The 25535-nt window shown below is 66.4% G+C and overlaps 3 protein-coding genes and 1 long non-coding RNA gene across 5 annotated transcripts; 3 read left to right on the top strand and 1 right to left on the bottom strand.

Moving 5' to 3' along the window:
• The first annotated feature begins 1564 nt into the window (after nucleotides 1-1564).
• On the top strand, nucleotides 1565-11177 carry USP11 (ubiquitin specific peptidase 11). The gene is made up of 18 exons (XM_075017429.1): nucleotides 1565-1674; nucleotides 2039-2184; nucleotides 3825-3886; nucleotides 4038-4137; nucleotides 4466-4639; nucleotides 4724-4882; nucleotides 5453-5677; nucleotides 6043-6126; nucleotides 6638-6732; nucleotides 6921-7121; nucleotides 7444-7532; nucleotides 7733-7975; nucleotides 8522-8592; nucleotides 9010-9122; nucleotides 9214-9363; nucleotides 9616-9731; nucleotides 10026-10114; nucleotides 10370-11177. Exons 2-18 carry the CDS (start codon nucleotides 2149-2151, stop codon nucleotides 10493-10495), a joined length of 2133 nt encoding a protein of 710 aa, XP_074873530.1. The 5' UTR covers nucleotides 1565-1674; nucleotides 2039-2148; the 3' UTR covers nucleotides 10496-11177.
• Nucleotides 11178-11539: 362 nt separating this feature from the next.
• On the top strand, nucleotides 11540-13944 carry UXT (ubiquitously expressed prefoldin like chaperone). Of its 2 annotated transcripts, none has more exons than XM_075017577.1 (6): nucleotides 11540-11736; nucleotides 11938-12019; nucleotides 12116-12183; nucleotides 12782-12889; nucleotides 13261-13341; nucleotides 13610-13944. In XM_075017577.1, exons 1-6 carry the CDS (start codon nucleotides 11669-11671, stop codon nucleotides 13818-13820), a joined length of 618 nt encoding a protein of 205 aa, XP_074873678.1. In that variant the 5' UTR covers nucleotides 11540-11668; the 3' UTR covers nucleotides 13821-13944. The 2 variants fall into 2 exon arrangements, with proteins under 2 accessions (XP_074873678.1, XP_074873681.1); XM_075017580.1 differs by having other exon boundaries at nucleotides 11542-11736; nucleotides 13278-13341; nucleotides 13610-13826.
• A 467-nt stretch (nucleotides 13945-14411) lies between these two features.
• On the top strand, nucleotides 14412-18201 carry ELK1 (ETS transcription factor ELK1). The gene is made up of 6 exons (XM_075017510.1): nucleotides 14412-15193; nucleotides 16174-16382; nucleotides 16560-16961; nucleotides 17258-17674; nucleotides 17842-17943; nucleotides 18070-18201. Exons 1-6 carry the CDS (start codon nucleotides 15148-15150, stop codon nucleotides 18166-18168), a joined length of 1275 nt encoding a protein of 424 aa, XP_074873611.1. The 5' UTR covers nucleotides 14412-15147; the 3' UTR covers nucleotides 18169-18201.
• A 949-nt stretch (nucleotides 18202-19150) lies between these two features.
• LOC142025102 (uncharacterized) lies at nucleotides 19151-25250 on the bottom strand. The gene is made up of 3 exons (XR_012648594.1): nucleotides 25178-25250; nucleotides 23313-23478; nucleotides 19151-19278 (listed from the first exon to the last, which is right to left on the bottom strand). It is a non-coding gene; the product is annotated as an uncharacterized LOC142025102 (long non-coding RNA).
• Between the last annotated feature and the right edge of the window lie 285 nt (nucleotides 25251-25535).

The following is a 25535-nucleotide window of genomic DNA, read 5'->3' on the forward strand; positions in this document are numbered from 1 at the left end:
CCGACCTGGGAAGTCTGGCCCCAGACTTATCAGGAAGTAAAGTCAGGACTTTCCCAGGCAGGGAGGCTTCATTGACTCATCTGCAAATGCCCCTGTCCTGGGCTGCAGCCACCTATGGAGAGGACAGAACCACATGACAAGGAACAGCAGCGTAGTGAAGGAAAACTGTCTTGAACTTAGCTGGGCTGGAGCAGGCTGGTTAGGGTCTGGCCAGGATGTCTGTGTTCCTTCTTTCCTGTTGGGAGCAATGTGACACGCACCCCTCCTCTCCATCTGTTCCCTTTGCTCCAGCTTTGGGACAGATTTTGGGGGTAGACAGGGCAGAGCTGGCCAGGCAGGTGGGGACAGGGGATGAGGGCAGAACAGAGATGGGCAGAGGAGATGGGGACAAGGGAACACGGGCAGAGGGGCTGGTGAGTGAGGGGAGGCAGGAATCTCGGGGGCAGGGAATGGGTACGGAGCCCATCCCCTCCCCTCCAGGGGTGTGTTTGTGAGGGGGTGCTGAGCTGTACTGGAGGATGCAAGAGTCTCTATCTGGGGCCATCTCCCCACAGGTACCTGCTGGAGAATCACTGGTACCAGCAGTGGAAGGAGTACGTGGACTCAGGTGATCAGAACTCCAGCTCCTTCCCAGGGCGCATCAACAACTCTGAGCTCTTTGAAGGTACCCAACTGCCAGGCTGGGAGCCGGGATTCCTGGGCCATCGCCTGGTTCTGGGAGGGGAGTGGGGGCTTGTGGTTAGAAAAGAGGGGATGGGGAGGACTGGGATGCTTGGCTTCTGTCCCTGGCTGTGGGAGTGGAGTGGGGCTTAGTGGTTAGAGCAACACGGGTGGGAGTTGATGACAGCATGCTTGGGTTCTTATCTAAGGCTGGCAGTGAGGCAAGGTTTCTTGTCCTGCAGCAGGGAGCTCCAGGGGTGAATTTTCCACGGAATTTAGAGAATAATTAGGCTGCAGTAACAAGTCAGTTATTTGCGCTGTCCTGGCTGTGGCTGGCTAATCTGTCCCTTGCCCCCAAGACCTGGAGTCGTTCCGGCTGAAGGAGCGGCTAGTGGAGTCCGAGGAGTACGTGCTGGTGCCCGAGGATGTGTGGAACAAACTGGTGAGCTGGTACGGGCTGGAGCAGGACCAGCCGCCCATCGAACGCAAGGTGAGGCCGGGTGCCTGCCCACCATGGGGGCAGGCTTCTCTATTCAGGGGCCAAGCACATGGGGCCTGGTTGCATACCAGGCCCCAGGACTAGGCATGGAGCTGATCAGGCTGGGCTGCTTGGGACTGGCACCAGGCCACAGAGAAACCTGGGTGGGTTCCAGCCCATGAACCCCCCACCAATGTCCCAGGCTGGGAGGCCGGGGCTCTGGCTGCTCCTATAGTGGGCAGCATAAGAAGCTTCCACCCAGACGCCTGGGCCCTGGGACTGTGAAGGGGGAAGCCCAGCCAACTCCCTGCCACTGCCGCCTCCTTTCGCTCATGTCTAGATTGTGAGCCTTGGGGGCTCCATAGGGCAGCGTGACCCTCTCTGCCCTGGCTCACGGCCCCCCCCCTCTCGCCGGCAGGTGGTGGAGCTGCCCAGCACGCACAAGGTGGAGGTTTACCCGGTAGAGCTGTACCTCTGCCAGCACAACGACCTGGACAGCCCTGTCACTGGCCAGTTCAGTCGCATCGACACCATCGGTAACCCACATTTGGGGAGCGGGGCTGAACTGCTGGGGGTAGATCGACACCCCATCTTCAGACCCGGGCAACCCATAGCCTAGCCAAAGCATTAGCTTGTAGCCCCATCAGACCCTGCAGCGGGGGGTCCTGTGGGTTAACGCCAGGCTGAGCTATTTACCCATCAGGCCCTGCAGTGGGGGGGTCCTGCAGGTTGATGCTTGGCTGAGCTATTTCCCATCAGGCCCTGCAGCGGGGGGGTCCCACGGGTTAACGCCCAGTTGAGCTATTTCCCATCAGGCCCTGCAGTGGCGGGGTTCGTGCCTGGCTGAGGTGACTCGCCTGTGGTAGGCAGCCCTGCAAGTTACTGTTTGGCTCCCGGCAGACATTGTTCTCCAGGAAGCTCGGCGCCAGTTTGAGGTGCCCCCCGAAGATGAGACCCGGCTCTGGGTGAAGAACTCGGATGGATCCTGTGAGCGGCTCCGCAACATCCACATGACAGTGCTGGATGCCTGTCTCAGTACAGGGCAGGTGGGTGCTAGGGTGCTGTGGGGCAGGGGGCTCTCCCTGCGGTCAGGGCCGGGGGTTTGGGGGGGCTGTCCCCTGCAGTCAGGGCTGAGGGCGCACGCTGCTGGGGGTTGGGGGGGCTGTCCCCTGCGGTCAGGGCCACGGGCTGGGGGCGCACGCTGCTGGGGGTTGGGGGGGGGGCTGTCCCCTGCAGTCAGGGCTGAGGGCGCACGCTGCTGGGGGTTGGGGGGGGCTGTCCCCTGCGGTCAGGGCCGGGGGCTGGGGGCGCACGCTGCTGGGGGTTGGGGGGGGCTGTCCCCTGCGGTCAGGGCTGCGGGCTGGGGGCGCACGCTGCTGGGGGTTGTGGGGGGCTGTCCCCTGCGGTCAGGGCCGGGGGCTGGGGGCGCACGCTGCTGGGGGTTGGGGGGGCTGTCCCCTGCGGTCAGGGCCGGGGGTTGGGGGCGCACGCTGCTGGGGGTTGGGGGGGCTGTCCCCTGCGGTCAGGGCCGGGGGCCGGGGGCGCACGCTGCTGGGGGTTGGGGGGGCTGTCCCCTGCGGTCAGGGCCAGGGGCCGGGGGCACACGCTGCTGGGGGTTGGGGGGGGCTGTCCCCTGCGGTCAGGGCCGGGGGCCGGGGGCGCACGCTGCTGGGGGTTGGGGGGGCTGTCCCCTGCGGTCAGGGCCGGGGGCGCACGCTGCTGGGGGTTGGGGGGGGGGGGGGCTGTCCCCTGCGGTCAGGGCCGGGGGCCGGGGGCGCACGCTGCTGGGGGTTGGGGGGGGGGGGCTGTCCCCTGCAGTCAGGGCTGAGGGCGCACGCTGCTGGGGGTTGGGGGGGGGCTGTCCCCTGCGGTCAGGGCCGGGGGCTGGGGGCGCACGCTGCTGGGGGTTGGGGGGGCTGTCCCCTGCGGTCAGGGCTGCGGGCTGGGGGCGCACGCTGCTGGGGGTTGGGGGGGGCTGTCCCCTGCGGTCAGGGCCGGGGGCTGGGGGCGCACGCTGCTGGGGGTTGGGGGGGCTGTCCCCTGCGGTCAGGGCCGGGGGCTGGGGGCGCACGCTGCTGGGGGTTGGGGGGGCTGTCCCCTGCGGTCAGGGCCGGGGGCCGGGGGCGCACGCTGCTGGGGGTTGGGGGGGCTGTCCCCTGCGGTCAGGGCCGGGGGCTGGGGGCACACGCTGCTGGGGGTTGGGGGGGGCTGTCCCCTGCGGTCAGGGCCGGGGGCGCACGCTGCTGGGGGTTGTGGGGGCTGTCCCCTGCGGTCAGGGCCGGGGGCCGGGGGCGCACGCTGCTGGGGGTTGGGGGGGGGGAGGGCTGTCCCCTGCGGTCGGGGCCGGGGGCGCACGCTGCTGGGGGTTGGGGGGGGGGGCTGTCCCCTGTGGTCAGGGCCGGGGGCCGGGGGCGCACGCTGCTGGGGGTTGGGGGGCGCTGTCCCCTGCGGTCAGGGCCGGGGGCGCACGCTGCTGGGGGTTGGGGGGGGCTGTCCCCTGCGGTCAGGGCCGGGGGCTGGGGGCGCACGCTGCTGGGGGTTGGGGGGGGGCTGTCCCCTGCGGTCAGGGCCGGGGGCCGGGGGCGCACGCTGCTGGGGGTTGGGGGGGGCTGTCCCCTGCGGTCAGGGCCGGGGGCTGGGGGCGCACGCTGTGGGAAGGGGCTCACCTGCCTGTTGTCTCCTCCAGGTGGTGATAATGGAGACGAGACACAAGGACGGAACCTGGCCCAGCTCTCGGCCCCACGTCATGTGAGTGTCACGTTCGCGTGCTCGGGGGCAGCACTGGCTGCATCTCAGCCCTGGCCGCGCCCTCCCTCGGTGGCGTTACGTGCGGCTGTCGGCCCCCAGCCGCCTGCAGTGCGCCACTGGCCCCTCACCGCCTGTGCCCTCGGCTCCGCAGGAGGAACTCGGTGGAGGATGAGGAGCTGTACAGGGGGCAGCCGGGAGTGTGTGGCCTGACAAACCTGGGGAACACCTGCTTCATGAACTCCGCCTTGCAGGTAGCTTCCGCCCCTGGGCTCAGGGAATCCCCCTAGGGTCTGCTGTATGGGGCTTCTGACACACAGTATGGCAGCTCTGCTTCCATCTCGAGAGGGCAGCAGCCGCCAGCCTGTGGATTGAAGGGCCCAGACGGGGTGCGGGGCGGGGGTGGTGCTGAAGGGTGTTGCTCTGTTCTGCCCCTGCCTCGTGGGAGGGGGGACGGGGGACGGGGGAGGACTCTCCCTAGCTGTGGGAGGGGAGGGGGTCTGATGAATGGAGTGGGGGTGCGCCTGGATTCCCGAGGGTGCAATTCGTGGGGCCATCCATCGCTGCCCCCTCCCCCCACAGTGCCTCAGCAACGTGCCCCCCCTCACGGAGTACTTCCTCAAGAACCACTACCTGGGCGAGCTCAACTTCGGCAACCCGCTGGGCATGAAGGGGGAGATCGCCGAGGCCTACGGCGACCTGGCCAAGCAGGCCTGGTCCGGCCACCACCGCGCCATCGCCCCGCGCGTCTTCAAGGTACTGCCGCCCGCCCTGGGCGCCCCCGCGTCGGCCCCCTGGCCAGGCCTGCCCCCCTCCCGGCTCAGCCCTGCTCTCCTGCAGGCCAAGGTGGGGCACTTCGCCTCCCAGTTCCTGGGCTACCAGCAGCACGACGCACAGGAGCTGCTCTCCTTCCTGCTGGACGGGCTCCACGAGGACCTCAACCGCGTCAAGCGCAAGGAGTACGTGGAGCTGCGGGACGCGGCCGGGCGGCCCGACGAGGTGAGGGTGGGGGTGTGGCAGGGCCCCCCGGTAGTTCAGGGCCCGACGAGGTGAGGGCGGGGGTGGGGCAGGGCCCAGTGCAGTGAGGGCGGCGGTGGGGCAGGGCCCGACAAGGTGAGGGCGGGGGTGGGGCAGGGCCCAGTGCTGTGAGGGCGGGGGTGGGGCAGGGCCCCCCGGCAGTTCAGGGCCCGATGAGGTGAGGGCGGGGGTGGGGCAGGGCCCCCCGGCAGTTCAGGGCCCAACGAGGTGAGGGCGGCGGTGGGGCAGGGCCCAGTGCAGTGAGGGCGGCGGTGGGGCAGGGCCCCCTGGCAGTTCAGGGCCCGAGGAGGTGAGGACGGGGTGGGGGGCAGGGGCAGCCCCCCCCACACCTCTGGCAGTCAGAGCCTGGTGTCCGGGATGGGATGCTGGGCATGGCAGGGCCTGAAAAACTGGCGGCAGGGCCTGACGAGGCGGGGGCGGGGGCAGGGGCAGGCCCCCCCTCCCGGCAGTCAGGGCCAGGTGTCTGGGCAGGGCAGTTCAGGGCCGTCAGCCACAGGCACTGCCCCAGCCCTCCGGCCCCTCGCCCTGCAGGAGGTGGCGGAGGAGGCCTGGCGCAACCACAAGCGTCGCAACGACTCCGTCATCGTGGACATCTTCCACGGCCTCTTCAAGTCCACGCTGGTGTGCCCCAAGTGCGGCAAGGTGTCCATCACCTTCGACCCCTTCTGCTACCTCAGCGTCCCGCTGCCCGCCAGCCAGGAGCGCACGCTCGAGCTCTTCTTCGTCCACATGGACCCCCGCCGCAAGCCCCAGCAGGTCTGCTGGAGGGGGGCCCGGACGCTGGGGTTTGTGGCTGGGAGAGGAGCGCCTGGATATTGCTGAGCGCTAGGAAGGGTGTGGGGGCTAGTGGTTAGAGCAGCAGGACCTGGAGCCAGGACACCTGGGTTCTCTTGCTGGCGCTGCTGGGAGGGGAGTGGGTTTAGTGGTTAGAGCTGGGGCTTGGGAGCCGGGAGGTGTGGCTTCTCTGCCCAGCACTGGGAAGGGAGTGGGGTGTAGCACTTAGATCAGTGGCACCTGGGAGCCAGGAAGCCGGGGTCTTGTGAGCTGGCAGGAAGCGTGGAGTCCGGAGGTGACAGGCTGGGGGTGAGGACCATCTCTGACACTGTCCGTCTTCCCCCCAGCACAGAGTGGTGGTGCCCAAGGCTGGCAAAGTACTGGATCTGTGCATCGCACTGGCCAAGCACACGGGGGTCCCGGCTGAGCAGGTTGGTCCCTGGGGGCGCTGGCTGGCTCGGGGGAGGGTGGGTGGACGGACGGACGGACAGACGGGTGTGCACCCTGACTCACTGGTTGCAGGGGCCATGCTGGGTCGGTCTGGAGTGCTACATGGATGTGGGGTCTGCCTCCAGCAGCTGGGTAATGCTCCCCGCACCTCCAAGGCAGCCTCAGACCTGGCACAAAGGGAAACTGAGGCACAGGCTAATGGCATGAGACTATTGCAGAAAAACTGCATTTTATTCTGGCGCACCAGCTCCTACCTGTCCCCAGGGCAGGACTGGATGGCTCGGGGCGGGGCGGGGCCTAGGGCAGGCCCTTCTAGTGGGTGCTGGCCTCACCCAGCCCCAGGCCAGGACTGGCGGTTCGGGGAATGGGGGCTGGGGCCTGTCTGTTCTAGGGGGCATTGGCTCCCCGGCCCCAGGGTGGGACTGGCAGCTCAGGGGTTTGGGGAATGGGGCTGGGGACCCGCCAACCAGACCAGGCCTGCTGTCCCTGCAGATGATGGTGGCCGATGTGTTCAGCCACCGGTTTTACAAGCTGTACCAGGCAGACGAGGCGCTGAGCTGCATCCTCGACAGAGACGACATCTTTGTGTGAGTGCCCAGGGGGTCGGGGTGCTGGCCCACAGGAGGGGGCACCATGGGGGGTGGGTCTGGGGAGCTGCCTCCTCCAGGTACAAGGATGGGGGGCAGCACCGTGTCTCTTAGCACCATCCCCCCCCCAGGTACGAGGTGGCGGGGGGGTTGGGGGTGGGGTCTGTCTCAGTGCCGTCTCCCCCCAGGTACGAGGTGGCGGGGGGGCTGTCGGAGCCGGGGGGGTCGCTGGTGCTCCCTGTGTACCTGCGAGAGCGAGCCCCTCCCCGCGACGGCGCCAGTGACCCGGGCTACGGCGTGGTTCTCTTTGGGCATCCGCTGCTGGTCTCGGTGCCCCGGGCGCAGCTCTCCTGGGACGCCCTCTACAGCCTGCTGCTGGAGCGGCTCTCGTGAGTCTCCGCTGGCCCCATTCGCCCCAGGACCCCGACCCCCACTCCCAGGACCCCACACCCTTCTTTGCGCTACCTTTCTCTGCCTGCTGGGCGAGCGTTGGCCCCTGAAATGGGGACTTCTCCCCCTCCCAGCTGGGGCGCCCTGTCCCCATTCCGGGGATTTCCCTCCCTCCCAGCTGGGGCGCCCTGTCTGCATTGCGGGGGCTCTCCCCTCCCCCGCTCAGCTGGGGTGCCCTCCCCCCATTCTGGGCGTTCCCCTCCTCGCTGCGGGCCCCACGTTCTCCATCCAGCCTGGCTCAGGCAGTGGCTCTGCTTGCAGGCGCTACGTGCGGCGGCCTGAGTCGGGCTCCGAGGAGGAGAGCGAGGAGGAAGATCTCTACGGTCCCCAGGCCAACGGGCTGAGCGAGGGTAACGGGGGGCGGGCGCTGAGGGGGGCTGGCAGAGGTTCCCCACCCCCCTGCTGGTGGCTAACAGCTCTGACCGGCTGCCAGCTCCTGTCCCCCCGCCCTCCCACAGAGCCCAGTGATGCCGGTGCGCTGGGGGGGCTCGGGCCACAGAGCTCTGGCGCTGCCGGGGGCTCAGTCTGTCGGCCCTGCCTCTGCCCTCAGGTGAGGAAGAGGAGGGGGCACCAGGCGCAGGCTGCCCCGGCCGGGGTGAGGAGGAGGAAGGGAGCAGCGGGAGTTCGGGATGCGCCCCCAGCCCCCTGGCGCCCCCACCGACGCCTGCCCCCACCACCAGCCGCCCCAAACGCAGGTGTCGGCGCCAGCGGCCGCTCTTCACCCTGCGCCCAGTGAACGCCAATGGCACCAGCGAGCGCCCGGCCCTGCCAGGCGAGGGCCTCACGCTGCACGGTGAGTGCGGAGGGACTGGTCCCGCGTGGGTGTCCTGCTGCCAGCCTAGGGTGGGCTTGGGGGCGCTGGGGCTGGAGGGGGGAGTGGAGGGGACTGGCTGGTGGGGTTGGCCTGGGGGTGCTGTGCTGCTGGGGGAGGGGAGGGGAGGGGACTGGCTGGCGGGGGGTTGGGGCTGGGGGTGCTGTACTGTTGGGGGGAGGGGACTGGCGGGGTGGGGCTGGGGGCGCTGTGCGGCTGGGGGAGGGGAGGGGACTGGCTGGCAGGGGGTTGGGGCTGGGGGTGCTGTGCGGTTGGGGGGAGGGGACTGGCGGGGTGGGGCTGGGGGCGATGTGTGGCGGGGGGAGGGGAGGGGACTGGCTAGTGGGGGGTTGGGGCTGGGGGTGCTGTGCAGTTGGGGGGAGGGGAGGGGACTGGCTGGTGGGGGGTTGGGGCTGGGGGTGCTGTGCAGTTGGGGGGGGGAGGGGCCTGTCTGTGCTTTCTGCTCCCCTCCCCCCACTGGCTGGGGTGTTGTGCGACAGGAATAATGCGACTTCTCCTCTTGCCCAGCCCAGCCATACATTGCCATTGACTGGGACTCCGACATGAAGAAGCGATACTATGACGAGGAGGAGGCCGAGGTAATGGTGCCAACCCGCAGGGCCCCGATGGGTAAATGGCTCAGCCGGGCGTTAACCCACAGGACCCCCCGCTGCAGGGCCTCATGGGTAAAGGGCTCAGCCGGGCGTTAACCTACGGGACTCCCCACTGCAGGGCCTGACAGACAGGAGAATGGTTCAGCCGGGGCATCAGACCCTGCACTGTGAAGCTCCATGAATTGATATGTGGGGCTGGAACAGTTCAGCCGGGCATTAACCTGGGGCACTCCCTGCTGCAGGTCTGATGGGGAGATAGCTCAGCTGGGCGTTCACCTGTGGAGCTCTGTGCCGCAGGGCCTCCTGCCGGGGGTGGAGAGCGCCATGGCCAGAGTTAACCTGTGAGGCTCCTTGCTGTGAGAGGGTGTCTGGGCCCCTCTGACAGCCCCATGTCCCCGGCAGGGCTACGTGAAGCACGAGTGCATGGGCTACACGCAGTGGAGGCAGCCGGTGAAGCTGTGGGAGTGTGTCGAGCTGTTCACCACGATGGAGACGCTGGAGGAGGAGAACCCCTGGTGAGAGCCGGGCCAGGAGAGGGATGGGGGCGGAGCGGGGCGGGGCAGGGCAGCAGCGTACCAGGGTCTGTCTCACCCCGCCCCACCGCAGGTACTGCCCCACCTGCAAGCAGCACCAGCTGGCCACCAAGAAGCTGGACCTGTGGGCGCTGCCAGAGGTTCTCATCATCCACCTCAAGCGCTTCTCCTACACCCGGCTCGCCCGTGAGAAGCTGGACACGCTTGTGGAGTTCCCCATCCGGTGAGTGCTGCGGCTGGCTCTGGGGCAGGGCTGTTGGCGGACAGCTGTTCAGAACACTCCACTGGGATGGCTCGCCTGGGGCTGACATGCAGCTGTCTGTGGGGTGGGACAGCTGGGAAACAGCTTTGCACAACAGTGGGCAGGAAGTGAAGAAAATAGGGCTTCATGGAGGCCTGAGGGACACTCTGTGCTGGGGGGTCAGGACGTGGTACCAGGGTTTCCGTCCCTGTAAATCCACTTCTCTCCGCGCAGCGACCTCGATTTCTCTGACTTCGTTATCAAGCCCCAGACAGAGGTGGCTCCAGTGCCCCACAAATACGACCTCATCGCCGTGTCCAACCACTACGGCAGCCTGCGTGACGGGCACTGTATGTACGGGGCGGGGTTGGGGGGTGCTGGCCAAGCTGTGGGGGGGGGCACCTTATGGCCTGCAAGTCATGGGTAGGGGGCAAAGCAGGGAGCCCTGGGAGTTTTGGCTCCTGAGGAGGGATGTGGGAGAGCTTGTGGGGGGGTGGGGGTCAGGAGGGAGAGGTGGTGGGGCCGGAGCAGGGGCACGGTGGGTGCCAGGGTGGGGGGTTGGGAGTGAGGTGCTGCTGGCGGGGCTATGCACAGGGCACAAGGGTGTGGCAGGTGCCAGGTCTCAGCTGCTGTCCATCTCCCAGACACGACCTTCGCCCGGAACAAGGACTCGGGCCAGTGGTTTTACTTTGACGACAGCAGTGTGTCGCCTGCAACTGAGGCGCAGATCGAGGTACGTCCAGTCTCTGGGTCAGCCAGGCCTGGGCCCCTGCTCCCTAGCCAGCAGGCCCTGCTGCTGCCACTGCCCTCAGATCCCCTAATCCTCTATGTCCGCTCCCCCGTGGGGCACGGTTCTCCCCCCACATTCTCCTTTCCCTGGGGGGCTGGTTCTCCCAACCTGGGGCCTGGTATTCCCAGCATGCCCTACTTCCCTGGTGGGCAGGTTTCTCCCAGCATGCCCTGTTCTGACACTGCCTCTCTTCCGCAGTCGAAAGCTGCCTACGTCCTATTCTATCAGCGCCAGGACCGGATCCGGCCCCCCGGCACCACCCCATGCCCCAGGCCCCCAGATGCTGGTGGGGGCTGCTGCAGTGACTCAATGGAGTTGGATTGACCATGGGGTGTGTGGGGGAGAGGAGTCGGGGTCTCCCTACCCCTGATCTCAGAGACTTGCCTCACGAAGAGATCTCAGGCTTGTGAAGGTGGAGGAGCAGCTCCCCCTGCCAGCTCAGGGGATCCCTTCTACCGATGGGGGGGCTGCCTCCCAGCAGCTTTCAGGGCGGGGGGCCAGAGGCTGAGTCCAGAGTTTGAGAACCAGCCTGTGCCCTGCCCACTGTCTTACTGCCAGCCTCTGTTTCCAGCAGGTGCACGGGTGGGGTGTGCCCCTTCCAGAGCTTTAACACCCAGGCACTAGGCCTGGCTGCCCCCTGCATTTTAATCCGGGGCTGGGGCCTTCCGGCCCTGTGGTGCTGGGTCAGGACGCAGCCCCTGGGGCAGGGGTGGGGCAGGTCCTGCTCTGTCAGTTCCCCTCCTGCACCTCTTTGGGCACTTGGAGCTGCCCCCCCCCAGTGTACGCAGGTGGCTCCTCCTGGCCTCTCTCGAGCAATACCCCCCAGCGGTGGGCTTCTTAACTTGCTCCATGTTCCTATGCACAAGTGCTCCCCGCAGGCAGCCCCCCCTGCACCTCCCCCTTAGCGCTGCCAACCGGGGGGAGGGGGGGGAGCGGCCTAACAGCCCAGCAGGGGGAAGGGTTCACCCCCGTTTTCAGGGGGGCGCGGGCAGGTGGGGGCGGGGTGCACAGCGGGTGGTACGGGGGGGATGGGGCGCGGGCTCCCCCCGCCCTGTGTGTGGCGATTTGTTTAGTTTTGGGAAAAGAAGAATATTTTGGGGACCTCCTCAAACGTGTGTGTAAAATCTTCCGCCGGCGGCTCCCTCCCTCCCCGCCCCCCGGCTGGGGCCCGCTGGGCCGGGCGGACAAGAGCACCACGGCCTGCGCCCAGCTCCGGCCTGGCCTGCTGCGGGGGGGAACCCAGGCGTCCGGGGGAGGGCGGGGGAAACTCCGGCGCGCCGCTGCCGCTCCAGCCCGTTACCGGGGCTACCGCGGGTACTTCCGGGGCGCGGGTCATTCCCCGGGGGGCGGGGCGCACCGCTTCCAGGGGGAAGCCCTTCTGCGCGCGCGGCGAGCTTCCGGTGCGGCCGCTAGCCGGAAGTGCTCCTGGACGCGTGGTCTGCCCGGGGCCGGGGCTCGGTGGCCTTTGACCGCGGGGCGGGACCCGTTGCGCCCGGGATGGGGGCGGAGGAGAAGGTGCCGCGCTACGAGGCTTTCGTCAGTGACGTGCTGCAGCGGGACCTGCGGTGAGCCCGGCCCCGAGCCCGCCCCCCTCCATCGCCCTCCCGCCACCCGGGGCCGGGGCCAACCCCGCCCCCACCGGACCCCTACTCCCGCTCCCCCCCGCGGGTCCGGGTCCGGCCCCGCCCCCCCCCCCGGCCCCTTGGCACTTCCCGCTGGGGCAGCCCAGGGATCCCGACCCCACTCACCCACCGTGTGTGCCGCAGGCGGGTGCAGGAGCAGCGGGAGCAGGTGCACGAGGAGATCACGCAGCACTTGCGGCTGAAAGCCCTCATCGAGCGCCTGCAGGTGACTGCGGGGCGGGGGCGGCGGCGGGTCTGGGGGCGGCGCTGAGCCAGCCCGGGGGGCGCTCCGCAGGGGCTGACATCGCCCTCTGCCCGGCAGGAGTCGGACGGACAGGCAGTGCAGACGCAGGTGGATCTGGGCTGTAACTTCTTCGTCACTGCAGACGTGTGAGTGTCAGGCCCCCTTCTGCCCCCCCCATCTTGCTCCCAGCCCCCCATCTCCTGTCTCCATGGCACCTGGAACCCTCTTTCATCCTCACCCCAAGTCTGGGCCCTCCCAGCTCCTCCCCGCCTCACCCTCCACCCGAGCTCCAGCATCGCTCCACCCCATGTGACGCTCCCCATATGTCCCCCACCCCAGTTCAGCACATCCCCAGTGGGCCCCTTTGTAACTCCTATATCTGCCAGTATGTGGAGCCATCCCTCCCCCCAGTTCCACTCTCCTGAGTGTTCTCTGCTCTGTCCCCCTGGGTGCCTCCGTTCACCCCCACCCTGATTCTGGCCCCACTCAGAAACTCCTTTATCTCTGCCCCCACAGACCCTGCCTATACCCTCCCACACACCCCTGGGCCTCCCCACAAATTCCACCCTTTCTCCCCCTCATCTTCTGATTTCAGCCCCTAGAACTGTACCCCAACACCCCAGCCTCTGATCCTGTCCCCCCACAGAATCCCCACCTGCTCAATTAAACCCCACCAGCGGCTCTGTTCAGCTCCCTGTGGCCCCCCAGTGCTGCTGACCCCCTCCCAATCTCCGCATCTCGCAGGCCTGACACCTCAAGGATCTTCGTGGCGCTTGGTTATGGCTTCTTCGCAGAGTTGACACTGCTGGAGGCACTGCGCTTTGTGGACAGGAAAACCAAGTTGCTGATGGAGTGAGTGAGGCAGACATATATCTTCCCCCTGCCCCCACGCACACTGGTCCCCAGATCTGGGCAAGCCATCCTGTGGTGTTAAAGGTAGCTGTTCCCCAGCTGACCCCACACCAGAGCCAGGCGAGCTGGCCCTCTGCAGCGTTGTGTGCACTTGTTCCTTGGCTGTGCCCCTGCAGCATTACATGTGGTTGTTTCCCATCACCCCTCCCCAGAGGCAGCTGCATTCTGACACTGGGAGCTCTCCAGGACATGGGCCGCCTCACTCTTTGGGTCTGGGCAGCACCCAGCACGTTGGAGGCCCCACCACAGTTGGAGTCTGTGCAAGGTGAAAGGCGCCCTCCTGCCCTCATCTCCCTTCACTGCCCTGTCAGGCCTTTCTCCTTTGCAGGCTCAGCAAATCCCTCACCAAGGACTCCGCCAAGATCAAGGCCAACATCCGGATGGTCTTGGAGGTAACATGGGGCAGGCTTGAAGAGACTGAGAGGCTGATAGGGGGCGCTCACCCGGGGTAGGCAGGGCTGGGGGATCTGGGCACCATGCTGTGGGTGGGAGCTGGGTAGTGGGAGCTCCCTCCTGGGGGGTGGGGCCTGGGCAGAGGGCCCATGGCAATGAATCCCAGGGTGCAGAGGAAGCTGGGAAGATCCAGAGGGGACCTGGGGAGGCTGCAGTTTTCTTTTCTCCCCCTCCCATACTCCTTGTCTCTCCCTCTCCCTCTCCCAGGCCCTGCGGGAACTCCAAGGCTTCCAGCACCAACCTGAAGACCCCAGAAGAGACCTTGGCTTCTAGGAGTCCCCTCCTCCCACCAAGGGGCTCTGCCCCCCCAGGAGCCCTGCCCAGGGCTGAGGATGCAGCTGCCCAATGGTCGGGGGGAGCAGGTCCCTCTGTATTGGCTTTGCCTGTCCCATGGGGCTACCAACAGGTGCTCTCCTAGCTGGAGCCGGGCCTGGGAGCCAGGACCTCCCCACACCCGCCAGTCCTGCCCTACCTGCTGCTTCAGTTTCCTTTGCTGTCCTGTCATCTCACTGGAGCTGTGAAAATAAAGATTCTGACTGGGGTGTGTGTGTCATTGTCTCTCTGTTGGCTGAGGGGAGGGAAATTGCCAGTGTTCCCCCCTCCCCGCCCGGAGGTCAGGCTGCAGGGGAGCTGAGCTTACTGTTACCTGGGCCAGGGAAGGCTGGAGGGAATAGAGCAGGGGAGGGGATGTCTTCTCCCAGCCCTGCTAAGGGTGTGGGGGCAGCTAGTCACCATAGTGGGGTAGGTCAGGCAGGGAACTCCACGGTCCTGGCCCAGCCACGGCAACTCCTTCCCCCGCCCGCAGGGCGAGAATTCAGGCGTCCTGGCCTCGCCACCCCCACCCCACGCGGGCCGCGAACCCAGGCGTCCTGGCCTCGCCACCCCCACCCCCAAGCGGGCCGCGAACCCAGGCGTCCTGGCCCAGCCCCCGCAGTCTCCTTTGCCCCTCCCCCGGCCCCGCTCTCTCCTCCCCCTTCCCTAGCGCATGTGACAGGCCCCGTCAGCAGCCGCCGCAGCCCCCCGCTCGCTGGAGCCGAGCCCCGGCCCCCTCCCGACCTGCCGCCTCCCACGGGGGCCCGGCCCGGCCCGGCGCCCACCCGCTCTCCGCGGGACCAGGGACTTTCCGCTCGGACGCGTGCGGCGCTGCTCGGCCGGCTGGGAGCGGAGCGGAGATCCTGATGGGGCCAGCTACTGGGACCAGTAACGGACCGGGAACCAGCCACTGGGGCCAGTAACGGACCGGGAACCAGCCACTGGGGCGCCAGTAACGGACTGGGAACCAGCTACTGGGACCAGTAACGGACCGGGAACCACCTACTGGGGCCAGCAACTGACCAGAAACCAGCCGCTGGGTGACCAGTAATGGGCCAGAGACCAGACACTGGGACCAGTAACCAGCCAGGCACAAACCATTGGGACCAGTAACTGACCAGAGACCAGACACTGGGTGACCAGTAATGGGTCAGAGACCAGACACTGGGACCAGTAACGGGCTAGAAACCAGCCAGTGGGACCAGTAACCGGTCAGACACAAGCCACGGGGACCAGTAACTGACCAGAGACCAGCCAGTGGCTGACAAGTAACAGGCTGGAAACTGGCCACTGGGACCAGTAACCAACTGGGAACTAGCCACTGGGGCACCAGTAAAAGCGCTAGGAACAGCCCTGGGGGAGCCAGGATGGGCCAGTGACCAGGTGCTTGGAGCCGGTGGACAGCCAACAGGGACCTGGGCTGTCGGGGTCCCATGGAGCCCACTACCCCGTCTGCTGGGCCAGCTGCTGTGCTGACAGGTGAGTGGGTGGCCCTGAGATGCAGCCACCTCTGGGGACCCAAAAGCTGCACATAACACCAATGTGCTGGGGCCAACCTGACTGCCAAGGGAGAGCCCCCTGCCCAGCCCCCCATGGCACGGTACCCCCCATTGCTGCACTAGGGCTCTGAGGTCAGCAAGAACTGTCGCCTCTGCTGGTGCCCCTCACTCCTGGCCTGCAGCCCCTGTCAGCCTGGCGCTGCCCCCGCTGCGTCCCCCAGGCCCAGGTTTGGTCCAGCTACAGAAAATCTTGTTTTAGGCCAAATCCTGAGTGTTATTGGCAGGAAGGAGCATAGAAATGTAGAGCCCTGCTCCCTTCCACAGCCCCCAGGGCAGGGACCCCAGGCTGGGCTGCGGGTGGGGTGCAGGGGGCTGCACATCGAGAATGTGGGACACTAGCAGGGCAGGGAGTGGGGCTGCGGGACGGGAATGGGGGGCACTGGCAGGGCAGGGAGTGGGGCTGCGGGACGGGAATGGGGGGCACCGGCAGGGCAGGGAGCGGGGCTGCGGGACGGGAATGGGGGGCACCGGCAGGGCAGGGAGAGGGGCTGCGGGACGGGAATGGGGGGCACCGGCAGGGCAGGGAGTGGGGCTGTGGGATGGGAATGGGGGACACTGGCAGGGCAGGGAGTGGGGCTGCGGGACGGGAATGGGGGGCACCGGCAGGGCAGGGAGTGGGGCTGCGGGACGGGAATGGGGGGCACCGGCAGGGCAGGGAGTGGGGCTGCGGGACGGGAATGGGGGGCACCGGCAGGGCAGGGAGTGGGGCTGCGGGACGGGAATGGGGGGCACTGGCAGGGCAGGGAGTGGGGCTGCGGGACGGGAATGGGGGGCACTGGCAGGGCAGGGAGAGGGGCTGCGGGACGGGAATGGGGGGCACCGGCAGGGCAGGGAGTGGGGCTGCGGGATGGGAATGGGGGGCACTGGCAGGACCCTACACTCTCTCCCCGCCCCCCACAGTCATGGACCCCTCGGTGACGCTCTGGCAGTTCCTGCTGCAGCTGCTGGAGCAGCAGAGCAACGGGCACCTGATCTCCTGGACGTCCAACGATGGTGAGTTCAAGCTGGTGGACGCCGAGGAGGTGGCCCGGCTCTGGGGGCTGCGCAAGAACAAAACCAACATGAACTACGACAAGCTGAGCCGCGCCCTGCGCTACTACTACGACAAGGTCAGCCCCCCCCGCCCGCCCCGCTCTGACCACTAGGCCCTACTGCCCTCCCTGAGCCGGGCAGGGAACCCAGGAGTCCTGGTTCCCAGTCCCCCCACCCCTCCCACTCTGAACACTGGGCCCCATGAGAACTCAGGTGTCCTGGCTCCCAGCCCCTCTCGTACCTTCTCTTTTCAGAACATCATCCGGAAGGTTAGCGGGCAGAAGTTTGTTTATAAATTCGTCTCATACCCAGAGCTGGCCAGCACGGAGGGGAGCCGGGAAGACGGGCCACTCCGGCGGGTGGAGCCAGCCCTGGCTGACCCCCAGCTGCCGGAGGGGAGCACCGGGCCCCCCAAGTCCCTGCGTGCTGGGGGCATCCCCCGGAGCAGCCGGAACGAGTACATGCGCTCTGGTCTCTACTCTACCTTCACCATCCAGTCGCTCCAGGCAGGCCCTCCTGGGCGAGCACCACGCCAGGACCCCACAGCCCACTGTAGTGAGCCCCTGGGGCCCCCCCAGCTGTCCCCCATGGAGATGGAGGAGATTCCCCAGCTGGAGATCAGCATTGAAGGAGCAGATGAGAGTGAGCCACTGCAGGTGAGATGGTCCAGTTGCCCCACCCTAGAGGTAGCTGCATATCACCGCTGGGCAAGCTCTCCCCATGTGATGTTATATGTGGTGATTCATCAGGTGTCCATCCCCAGAGATGGCTGCATCTTCCCACTGGATGAGCCATCACCATGTGGTGTTATGTATGGCTGTTTCTCAGCTGTCCTGCTTCAGAGGTGGTTACATCTCAGCACTGGACAAGCTCTCCCCATGCAGCGTTATGTGTGGCTGTTCTCCATATGCCCTGCCCCAGCCCTGGCTGCATTTCTCCACCTTGTCCCCAGGTTTTTGTGGCACCAGAGCCCCTGGGTGCTGAGCGGCCCCACCCTGCGGAGACACCACCGCGGGAACCTGGGCTGCGGCCGGTGGTGGTGAAAGTGGAGGGGCAGGACGATGCCGAGGGCTCCTCGCTCCTGGTGCTCATCGACTCAGGGGTCAAGCAGGAAACCACACCAGGCCAGGAGGCCCCAAAGGGGATAGAGGTGGAGCTTCCCATGGGAGTGGGGCCTCAGGAACAGAAGCAGGAGGGGGGGCCAGCAGGACCCACCAGTGAGGGGCACGGACCCAAGGGGCGGAAGCCTAAGGATCTAGCGTTGCCTGGACAGGAGAAACTCAGTGCAGCTGGTGGCTCCCTGCTGGCACCTGGCGGGGGAGCAGGCAGCGGGCTGACTCCCACCACAGTGATCACCTCACACGCGCTGGTGAGTGCACTACTGGGTGGAATCTGGGGACGGTGGAGGGGCCTGCAGAGGCTGGGCCCCAGAAATTGGAGGTGGGGAAGGGGTCCTTGGAGGAGGGGTTTAGGGGGGAGGTGGGGATAGATGGGGGTTGAGGTCTCTCTCACTCACCGCCTCCCTCTCCCATGCAGACCCCAGTCCTGCTGACCCCCAGCTCCCTGCCGCCCGCCATCCACTTCTGGAGCACCCTGAGCCCCATTGCCCCACACAGCCCGGCCAAGCTCTCCTTCCAGGTACGCAGGGGCTGCGGGTTGGGAGTGAGGGGCACCAGCAGGGGGAGGGGGAGGGCCTGGGCTGGGCTGTCAGGGGCTGCAGATCAGGGGATGCTCAGTGGCTCACTCCTCCTTCTCTCCCGACAGTTTCCCTCTAACTCAGGCGGGCAAGTCCACATTCCCTCGCTGAGCGTGGATGGGCTGTCCACTCCAGTCGTGCTGTCCCCTGGGCCCCAGAAGCCATGAGTCCAGATGTCTGTCTGTCTGTCATCCATCTCTCTCTGCTGCTGGGGCAGCGCCTGTTCCGCACCTGGATCCTTGTCCCAGCCCTGCTGGACTGTTTCCCGGGCGGCTGGTACGTCCATGTCCTGCTCGTGACAGAGAGCCTGTTTGGTGTCAGCGGTGGGATACAGCGGCTGGCTGATTTGAGGGGGAGCCGGTGCACACCACCACCCCACCGGGGGCACAACGTCCGATATCCCCCTTGGTGTGCACCCCTGGGGCCTTGCAGCTCTTACCCTATTTTCGGGGGTGGCTCAGGGTATATCCTCTGTGTGGAAAGATATGTTCCCCGAGAGGCTGGGGTGTGGGTCAGATACTAGTTGTGGGGCTCAGTTTATTTATTATCCAGGCCTCCTGGTTTGAACCCCCCCTACTGGTAGCCTAGGTTGGGCCTCCCCCATCCGGCCTTCCTTGGAGCCCCCCCCTTTGTGCAGGCTCAATGATGGCCATTTTGTTCCGGGGAGGGGTGGTCGCTGTGTCGGCCATCTTGGTTTGTGGACGTGACCCACATCGCTCGTGCCTGGGGGCCAGGTGGAGGAAGAAGTCCTGCTCTCTGCTGCTGCTTCCTTGATTTCCTCCCCAGAGGTCAAAGGTCACCTCCGTGTGTCGCCGAAGAAGCGACAGGTGAAAGAAGTCGCACCCCATTTTCCTCCTGAAGGTCAAAGGTTGCCTGTTCGTCACCGTGGAAACGGCCAAGAGGGTTGTCTCTGCCCACTGATTTCAGGGGCTGTTTCCCTCCTCGTTTCCTTGATTTATTTCCTGACGATCAAAGGTCACCGTGGAAATGGCCGAAGAGGAAGTCCCGCCCTTCACAGCCTTCCCGGGGCAGGGGAAGTCCTTTTTTCAGTTCTGATTTCTTGCCAAGGAAATGGCAGCAGAGGAAGTTCCGCCTTTGGAGGAAAATCACACTCTCGTTTCCTCCATCAACTTCCTGCTGGCCCATGAGCGCCTTTTGTGCGGCCAGGGAAATGGCAAAGGAGGAAGTTCTGCCCCATGTCCACTCTGCTGCTTCCTGTTTAAAGCTGGCTGTGTCTGCATTGCCAAGGAAGGCAGTCCCGCCTTATCATCAACTTCCTGAAAATCAAAGGCCACATATGACGTGGACTTGGCAAAGGAGGAAGTCCCGCCCTTTTCACCACTACTACTTCCTGCTAGTTGCACAGGGCCTGCACTGCATCGTTTGGGGCAGGGCTGCCTTGCCGTCTTATTTTGATACCAAAATTCTCTGGGGCTGCGAGCTGCTTGCTGGAGATATAGAGCTATATTTTTATGGGGCCGTCCCAAGGGGCTGAAATTTCCCAATGTCATTTCTTTAGCGCCCTGTGGGATTCCTGGCTCCTTTCTATTTTTCAGAGAGTATATTGATATTAGCGCGCTACGTGCATTGATTATATGCAGAGGTTCCAGGGCTCAGCGCTGGCTCAGTGCCAATTTCTTGCTGGGCGTACATTTTATAGCTACAAAGTGGTTCTATTTTTGAGCAGGGAAGGGGGCAGCTTTTAAACTGGAGGTGGGGGAATTGCAGGAGGGACGTGGGCTGCTGGGGATCTCCACAGCGCCAGACACTTGGGCCAACCTGGCGCAGCCGCCGGGAGCGGTGGGGTCAGGCTGAGCTGGGCCAAACATGTGCACAGGCTGTGGCTGAGCCGCAATCCAAGGCCAGGGAGGCCGGTGGGGTGGGGCGGGGGAGGCCAGTGGTGACGCCCCGGCTGAGACACGCAGGTGGTGAGTCATGACGTGGCGCTGGGAGGCCAACATGGGCGCGCGGTGATTCAAACAACACATCAGTAAGCCCTGAGCTGCACATGTGTTAACCGCAGGCAAGTCACGTGTGAACTAGGGGACGGTCGTGCGTAACCTGCATGACCTGTGAGCAGCGTGTGTGTAAAGCACGTGGGACCCATGAGCAGCCCCTGTGTGCACTCGCTGGCGTGCAGGCTTGCTGGCGTGCACGGCCTGTGAGCAGCGCGTGGGACCCATGAGCAGCCCCTGTGTGCGCTCGCTCGCGTTCAGGCTCCAGGCTGCAGGCCAGTCGCCAGATTCTTGGCGTTTTTCTGCAGAGTGGGAGAGGCCCTGGCTATGTTTTCTGCCTTGTGCGTCCCTCCCAGGGGTTGCCAAAGGTCGCACCCTCTGTCCCCAACCCCCGATGGGGCCGGGGGCTGGGGGGGGCTTGTTTAGCTTCCTGGGGGGGAAGGGAGTGCCACGTTAGCAGGAATGCTCAGGGCCTGGCCGTGCCACTTGGGGCTGCAGCCCTGTGACGTGGGTGTGCCACATGGGCACGGAGCCCTGGGACCTGGCCGTGCCATGTGAGCGCGGCTCTCCCAGGGCAGACCTAGGCGTGGTTCCTGCGATTCCTCCTTAGCAAACTGAGTGGACCCCAGACCCCTCCCATGCTGGGGCGGAGCCAAAGGCAGCAGCTCCCTGCTCTGGCCACGTCCCTGTCTTGTTAGGGCCCCCAGCCATGTCCCCAGGGCGGGCTGGGCCACACACTCAGGGTCGTTAAGAGATGACAACCCCACTCGCCCTGCCCTGTAAATAAATCTATTTTTAAAGGAGCTGATGGGCTTCCTCTGTCTCTCAGGCAGGGTGGGGGGGCAGTGCGTCTGGGCCCTGGGGGGCAGCAGGGGAGCAGCATGGCTTGGCGGAGCAGCAGGACAGTCCATGGGGCGGCATGGCGTGGCCGGGCTGGCAGCATCTGGGGCCCCCAGTTCCTTGGAATGGGCTCAGTGGGGCTGAGTTGGGGGGCTGGAGGTGTGACTGGAGGGGGCCAGGCCTGCTCACTGTTTGCTGTGGGCAGCAGGAGCCCCCAGGAGCCAAGCCCATGTGCAGGGGCGGCTGCAGGAATCCCCCACCTCCCATGCCTTAGGGCCAGGCTACAGCTGGCATGAGGGGCAGGTGCTGCAGGTTGGGCGTGAGGGACGCTGGGAGGCCACACAGCTCACCCAACTGCCAGTCACCCCCCACACCCCCGCTGGGGACAGATGGGCGCCAGCGCCCTCCAGCAGGGACAGCCTCTGGCTCCCTTTCTCCCCTGGAGGTGGCTAGGAGCCACCCCCTTTAGAGGGGGGGCCCCATGGCTCTGCTCAGGGGATGGGAAGGTTCTCCTCAGTCACACATCCTTTCCTCCAGCTCCAGGGCTTCAGCCTGCAGCTGCTTTCCAGAGGCTACAGCCCCTCAAAGCTTGGTCCGAAGGGGGGGCCCCATCCCACACTGGCTCGGACAGGCTGTGGCATGGCTGTCGCCAAGAAAGCCCTTGTGTGTACCGGGGGGCGGGGGGGGCAGTCAGAGCAGAGTGTGTATGTGGGGCAGAGCTGGGGAGAGGTATGCCCCCTTGACACCCCCAAATACAGGCTGGGGGGCCTGTGGAGGTGGAGTTTGGGACAGTGATGTCACAGTCAGGGCGCCCCCCCCCCAAACCCCTTCCAAATGTTGCCATGTGTCACCTGCTTAGGGGGTGCCCCAGGGATGTCCTAGAGGTGTTGTGTGATGGGGGGCGGGCGGGTGCGGGCTCCGCCTCCCCGTGGGTGATGATGTGGGTAGTTGTCACTGAGTGAGGGACCGGGAAGCAGCCCAGTTCCTGTAGCCATTGCCAGTGTACCAAGCCAGCAGCACCGCACACAGCCTCCAGCCTCCCCCCCCAGTTGGGTCACGTTTAGGCCAGCCTGCTGTGTGCCGGAGGATGGGGGCGCTGGGGCAGATGCTGTTGCCAAGACAAAGCCCTTGGTGGCTCGGGGGGGTGGGGCGTGGGGGATGCCATAGTTGCCATGGTGGATACAGTTGTTAAGGAGGATGCAGTGGTTGCCAGAGAGGATATAGTTGCTAGGGTGGATAGGGTGGGTGCTACGGATGAGGCGGTTGCTCAAGGGGATTCTCTGGTTGCCATAAAGAATATAGTTGCTAGGGCGTTGGTGGTTGCCATGGAGAAGGATGCGGTTGCTAGGACAGCCAGTGTTCTGGAGGATGCGGAAGGTGCTGTTGCCATGGAGGAGACAGTTTCCACAGGCCATGCCGTGGTTGCCGCGGTGGGCATCGCTGTGGCTGGCTGCAGGTGTGTCAAGGTGACGTGGCAGCTGTTGAGCAGCACCTGGGCTGTGTAGCTGATGGGGTGGCTGTGGGGGACTGAGGCCCTGGGGAAGGGGGGGCCTGGGGAGTCAGGGCCCCCCGAGACCATGCCCCCTCCCCCAGCCACGCCACCCCTGCAAAGTGAGACAGGGCCATCTTGGTGCACAAGGCTGGGCTCCCCATTCCACGGTTGGCCCCCTGGGCCACCCACCTCCCACTGCACCTCTCCTTCCTCTCACCCGCCCCCAGCTCCTCGAGCACCAGGGCCTGGTGGGCACAGCTGGCCTGGGTCTGTGCCACACAGGTTACACCTTCCCCAGCCGGCCTTGCCCCCCACCTGCTGTCTACCCTACCCCCCCTCCACACATTCTGGGTAGCCCCAGCTTGGAGATCTCCCAGGGGGAGGGACTCAGCACTGACGAGGCAGAACAGGGTAACAGAGCTGCCAGGTGCCACCGCCAGCCTCTGGGGCCTGCCCTTGTGGGGAGATGCTGGGGCAGCCCCGCCCCTACCAGCACAGAACCGCAGCACAGCAGGTTCCGTGGAGGCAGAGGGTGGATGGGCACCGCTGGCACCCAGCAGGGAGAGCAGGGCCAGTGCCCCCGCCAGGCTGCCAGGCACAGGTAGGCTGAGGTGATGGGAGGGGCTGTCGCGGAGGTCCAGCTTGGCCCCTGAGTCACCCCAAAGAGCTGCCCCAGGGTTGCCCGCCCATCTGCAGCCCCCGATGGGGGTCCCATCAGGTCCAGGCATGTGGCTCAGGGAAGGGGTGGGCACACGGCCCAGCCAGCTCTGCCCAAGGGAGGGATCCCCAGCTGTGCCATCCCCCGGTCGGCCTCGGCCAGCATGTCCCGCAGTCCCAGGCTGCCCAGTGCCGAGCTGTGCAGCCGCCCCAGGGCCGGAGATGGCCTGGCTGAGGCCCAGCGGCTGCAGGCAGGGCAGGGGGGACGGTGGCCAGGTGGTGGCAGAGCTCTGCTGAGGCCCCCGGCTGGTTCTCCCCCACGTAGAGCAGTGGTGGGCCGCCGCGCGTGGCCCCGAGATGTGCTTACCACGGCCCGTGCGTAGGCTGCCCATTCTGCTGCTCTTCAGCCACGCGGGTTTTACCGCCGGTGTGACGAAAGTGGCACCCAGGCACTGCGGCGGCTAGAGGGGCACACTCGCCTGGGTGAGGGGGGCCTGGGGGGGGCACAGCTGGGCAGCAGCTCCTGGGGACATCTGGGAAAGGGAGAGAGACACATTGCCACACGCTGGCACCGAGTTCCTGCCCCACGGCATCCCCCAGCGCCTGCCCCAGACTACAGGGCAGAGGCTGGGGAACCCCCCAGCCTCCCCCCCACCCCCGAGCCCAGCCCTGACTGTCGGGGAGAGCCCCGGGTTGTGCCAAGCCCTGGGTCGTGCCCCTCTGCCCCATGGTGCCCCCTCCGGGCATTGGACGGCAGCAGGGAATGATGGGTAATCGCTGACCTACTTAAATCACTGCAAAGCACCAGCCCCCCACCAGCTCCCGGCCCCTCCCTCCAGCCCCACAGAGCCATGGGGTGGGGTGGGGGCTCAGTGTTAACCTGCAACTCAAATGGAGTGAGGGGCACCGGCGGGGGTGGGGCCTGGCTGGAGGTGGGCCGGGTGGAGCATCACCAGGGGCCTAACGCCGGGATGGGGGAGGTAAAAGTGGAGCCTGTCAGAGGAGTGGGGGGAGGCGCATCAGCCCCCCAGCCGGTGCTCCTCACTCCCGACCTGCAGCGCCCACCCAGGCCCTGCCCCCCAGCCGCAGTCCCACACCGGCTCTGCTGGGGGGGGGGGGCAGTGGGGTGTAGTAGTCAGAGGAGGCAGGTCTGGGTTCCTTCCCCTGCTGTGGGGGGAGTGGGGTGTAGGGGTTAGATGGGAGAGGCCGGACTCCTGGGTTCTCTCCCTGGGGGGGGAGGGGTGGGAATCTCACGGCCGCACGTGCCTGGTTTCCCCTTCCCGGGTCTGACCCCCGGGAGCAGGAGGGTCATGAATATTGATGAGGCTTGTGAATAAGTGATCCAGTTCCCAGAAGCCCCTGCGCTGCGCTGGCCGCGGGCTGATGCTCCAGGGCAGTGTCTGTGCCTGCTGCAGGCCGGGTCTGTCCCCGCCAGGGGGCGCGGGCTCCCGCCCGGCTCCCAGCCTTGGGGAGCAGTGGGGCAGGGTGGGACAGACAGACAGACTGGAGTGGGCTTGGGTGTGTAGGGGTCGGTCGAGGGGGGACGGACGGACGGACAGACGGGGGGGCTCGAGTTGGGGGTGTTTGGGGGCGGAGGGGTCGGTCGAGGGGGGACGGACGGACACACAGGGGGTGTCGGGTTGGGGGTGTTTGGGGGCGGAGGGGTCGGTCGAGGGGGGACGGACGGACGGAGGGGGTGTCGGGTTGGGGGTCGGGGCTGCGGAAGGGGTTGGCGCGGAGGGGCGGTAAAGCCAAGGGAGTTGGTGGCTGCTCCTGTCCCAGTGCCGCACGTCACCCGGCCCGCTGGGTTCTAACTACTGGGCCCCACTCCCCTCCCAGAGCCAAGGAGAGAACCCAGGAGTCCGGGCGCTCGGCGCCCCCTGCCTCGCTGACCCCTTTGGGCTTTGTCCGGATCATGCAGCGCAGCCGTGACCAGGCCCCCCTCACCCCCACTGCAGGATATGGGGGGTGGGGCTTAGGTGCCAACTTTCACACCCAAGCCCCCGCCCCCTTCCCCGGGCCCCAGCGGAGCGCTCCCTGGGCAGACCGGGAGGGGTGCGGAGGAAGGGCGGACGGACCGACGGACAGACAGACAGAGGGCCAATGGGATGCATGCAGGGATGGATGGGCGGGGCATGGACAGACGGACGGGCGCCTCGTGGAGGCGGGGCAGACGGGCTGGGGAGGGGGAGGGGGAGGGGGAGGGGACGGGGAGGCCACGCCTCTACTCACCTGCGCTCGGGCCCCCCCCGCAGCGTCTCTCGGAAGCACCCGCTGCTGGGGGGGGCCGGTGGGGGTGGAGAACGAGCCTGGCCACGCCCCCCGCGTGACGAGAAGGAGGCTCTGGCCAATGGAGGGCAAGGGACCGCCCACGAGGGGGTCACATCGACATGGGAAGGTGAAGTCATGGGGCAGGGGTTTAGCCAGCTCGCGGCGGGTGACAAAACTGGCAGCCGGACTCCTGGGTTCTCTACGAGGAGGGGGGCTGGCAGCCGGACTCCTGGGTTCTCTGGGGGGGAACGAGGCTGTAATCCAGGGTCATTTGAGGGGGGCTGGGAGCTGGACTCCTGGGTTCCCTTTTATCCCCTTC

The sequence above is a fragment of the Carettochelys insculpta genome, chromosome 22 (assembly GCF_033958435.1).
Source record: "Carettochelys insculpta isolate YL-2023 chromosome 22, ASM3395843v1, whole genome shotgun sequence".
In the NCBI taxonomy this organism is placed as follows: domain Eukaryota; kingdom Metazoa; phylum Chordata; order Testudines; family Carettochelyidae; genus Carettochelys; species Carettochelys insculpta.